The following is a 2,950-nucleotide window of genomic DNA, read 5'->3' as shown; positions in this document are numbered from 1 at the left end:
GCTTAGCCTGCACCACCGCTCACTGCAGCGGGGTCTGCGCGTCCCGCACCGCCAGCCCCGCACACTGCAGCGTGTCTGTGCGGAGGGCAGCGTGGGATGCGGACCAGTGCGGGACTATGTGGGGGGGGGGGGGGGGGGGGGGGGGGGGGGGGGGGGGGGGCAGTGTAGGGTACAGGACAGACAAGGACAAGAACACCCCACCGCTGCCCCGCGCTGCCCGCACTATTTACTGCCTCAGCTGTGCGGCACGACCACGCCCCCCGCCGCGATTGGCTGCGCGGGCGGAAGGCCCCACCAGTGAGGGCGCCGCGGGGTGATGGACGTGCCGGCGGCGGCCAATGGCAGCGAGCGCGGGCCGGGCCCGGCCGTGGCCGCTATATAAGAGCGGGCGCGCAGCCCCGCATCTCAGAGCGAGCTCCGGCAGCGCCCCAGTGGGACGGCAGCGCCCGCGCCCCGCAGGCTTCAGTTCGCCCGCTGGAATCGCGCTCGCCCGCCCGCCCGCCTGCCAACATGAAAGCCTTCAGCCCGGTGCGGTCCGTCAGGAAAACCGGCCTCTCGGAGCACAACCTGGGTATCTCCCGGAGCAAGACCCCCGTGGATGACCCCATGAGCCTGCTGTACAACATGAACGACTGCTACTCCAAGCTGAAGGAGCTTGTCCCCAGCATCCCGCAGAACAAGAAGGTGAGCAAGATGGAAATCCTGCAGCACGTCATCGACTACATCCTCGACCTGCAGATCGCCTTGGACTCGCACCCCAGCATCGTCAGCCTCCACCACCAGAGACCCGGGCAGAACCCTTCCTCCAGAACTCCTCTGACCACCCTTAACACAGACATCAGCATCCTCTCGCTACAGGTACGTGGCTCCCCCGCGCTCCGGCTCGCCGCTGACCTGGATCGGGGAGCTCGGGTAGCATTAACGATGTCCCCAACGCGGGTGGCGCGGGCCGTGTCCCCGCGGCGCGGATGTATCCAGACGTGCCATGGGGGAAGCGCTGCGGCACCCGGGACACTCCCGCTCCCGGCTCCCTGAGTGCTCGGCCACCTCGCCCTTACCCTGCTCTTCTTTTCTCGTCGCAGGCGTCCGAGTTCCCCTCAGAGCTCATGTCAGGCGACAGCAAAGCACTTTGTGGCTGAACCGAACGGTGAGTACAGTGGATCTTATTTCTAAACTTCGCGTAAAAAGTGCCTCCCCGGGGAACGGGAGCGGTGATGGCTAGTGCTAAAAGTCTGTCTTAAAAGTTTGTTACGAGATGCCTTTGTAATTACTAAGAAATAAGGCTAATAACTGGGTCGTAAGGTCCTAAGTGTGTGTGTCACTGAGGTTCACCCAGCAGCACAAGCTGCTCTGATCTTGCTCGCTGCTTAATGCAAGTTCTTATCTGTTCTTGGAGTCTTAACTTCCCGGGCAAAAGTGACTGATTAAGTTGGGAATCTTGGCACAATTCCTTAAATTCTGTGATGTGGGATTGTCTGCGCTATCAGTTAAATAAATGACTGCTTTTAATCAAATAATTGCTCTAAGAGGCAGACTGGCGCCTCTGAGCATTGCGTTTACAGAGATCTAAATAAAGATTGGACTGAGAATCCTCTTTCTACCCTCTCCCTGGAGTGTATGTTATTTTAATGTTCAATCTGTGTTTCTGAGAGAGAGTGTGTGAGCGTGTATGTGTTGCATCTGGACGCCAGGGTTTGCCCAATCTCTGAGTGTTTGGTTAAATGTTCAAACTGTGGCTTCCTCTCTGGCGCCAGTCTGTCCGGATCTCTGCCCTGTTAGCATTCTCCTAAATATGCCTCTCTTCAATCTCTTGCAGGTGTTCCACTGATGACTTTTTTTTTTTTTTTGCACAAGAAAATGTCTACAGAATTTTTTTCTGAGGTGCTGAATTTATTTTTCAGCTGTATCTGGAGGGGAAGATCCACGTTCAACTAAAAGGACCTTTTAAAATTAATAAAGAAGAAAAAAATCAAGATTGATCTTTATCCCCACCCCACTTTTCAACTTGGACTGAACCTAGTTATTTATGAAGAGACTCTTAAATACCCTTTCCCTAGTTGGAAGGCTTCCTTTATATACTATTCCCAACGTGGGGAGCGAAACAAAAATCTCACAAGGAGTTGCCCATTTTAAAGCAGACTTTGCCTTTTTTTCCAAAGGTGGAGCGTGAGTACCAGAAGGATCCAGTTTTCAGTTTTTTAGGAAAGTCTGTGGTCAGAAATTACCTTTCTGACACAAACCTAGGACTGAATGCTGTGTATATATTTATATATAAATATATATATATGAGTGAAACCTTGTGAACTCTTTAATTAGAGTTTTCTTGTATAGTGGCAGAAATAATACATTTCTGCAAAAAGTGTAATGATGTACTTAATCATGCTAAACTTTTTATAAAAGTTTAGTTGTAATCTTAACCCTTTTTATACAAAATAAATCAAGTGTGTTTATTGAACTGATTGCTTGCTTTATTCTTTGGGGACCAACTGTTTGCTGGCTTTGATTTGTGTTGTGTTTTTGTTGTTTTTTTTTTTTAATACTTATACATTCTGTTATGACTTTTATCAAGTAAAAATTAAAATATGTAGAGATTATAAAAGAATAAAATTACCTGAAGTGAATAATTCTTGTAACTTGGAAAATCTTATTTGAGTGTATATTGTAAACTTCTAAGTGATCTGCCTGTAAGCAGTGTGAAAGGAACTAGGTGAGGAATTTATTACACAGGGGATGCTATTGACAAAGTGTTTGGAAATGTACAAAAGCAGTTAATCCTGAGACATTCCCATGGAGTATTGCCTTTTTTCTTCCCTCCCACCCCTATGAATGATTCAGTTTGGGGTAGTAATGGCCCAGATCTGTTAATTTGTGTTTAGAATAATCACTCAGAATTCAGGGTTGTGGGTGGTTATTAGTCCCCCAATGATTAAATTTCTCTAAAAAGGCTTTG

General features: G+C 49.1%; 1 protein-coding gene across 1 annotated transcript; it reads left to right on the top strand.

Annotated features, from left to right (window-relative positions):
- Positions 1 to 413: 413 nt before the first annotated feature.
- On the top strand, positions 414 to 2,621 carry ID2 (inhibitor of DNA binding 2). Its single transcript, XM_027747572.2, has 3 exons — positions 414 to 858; positions 1,083 to 1,147; positions 1,817 to 2,621. The coding sequence occupies exons 1-2, from the start codon at positions 511 to 513 to the stop codon at positions 1,137 to 1,139; spliced, it is 405 nt and encodes a 134-aa protein (XP_027603373.1). The 5' UTR covers positions 414 to 510; the 3' UTR covers positions 1,140 to 1,147; positions 1,817 to 2,621.
- Positions 2,622 to 2,950: the final 329 nt, after the last annotated feature.

The sequence above is a fragment of the Pipra filicauda genome, unplaced genomic scaffold (genome assembly GCF_003945595.2).
Source record: "Pipra filicauda isolate LSUMZ 115617 unplaced genomic scaffold, ASM394559v2 scaffold558_size305803_pilon, whole genome shotgun sequence".
Classification (NCBI taxonomy): domain Eukaryota; kingdom Metazoa; phylum Chordata; class Aves; order Passeriformes; family Pipridae; genus Pipra; species Pipra filicauda.
Note: the sequence above shows the minus strand (reverse complement) of the source record. Positions and strands in the feature narration are given on the sequence as shown.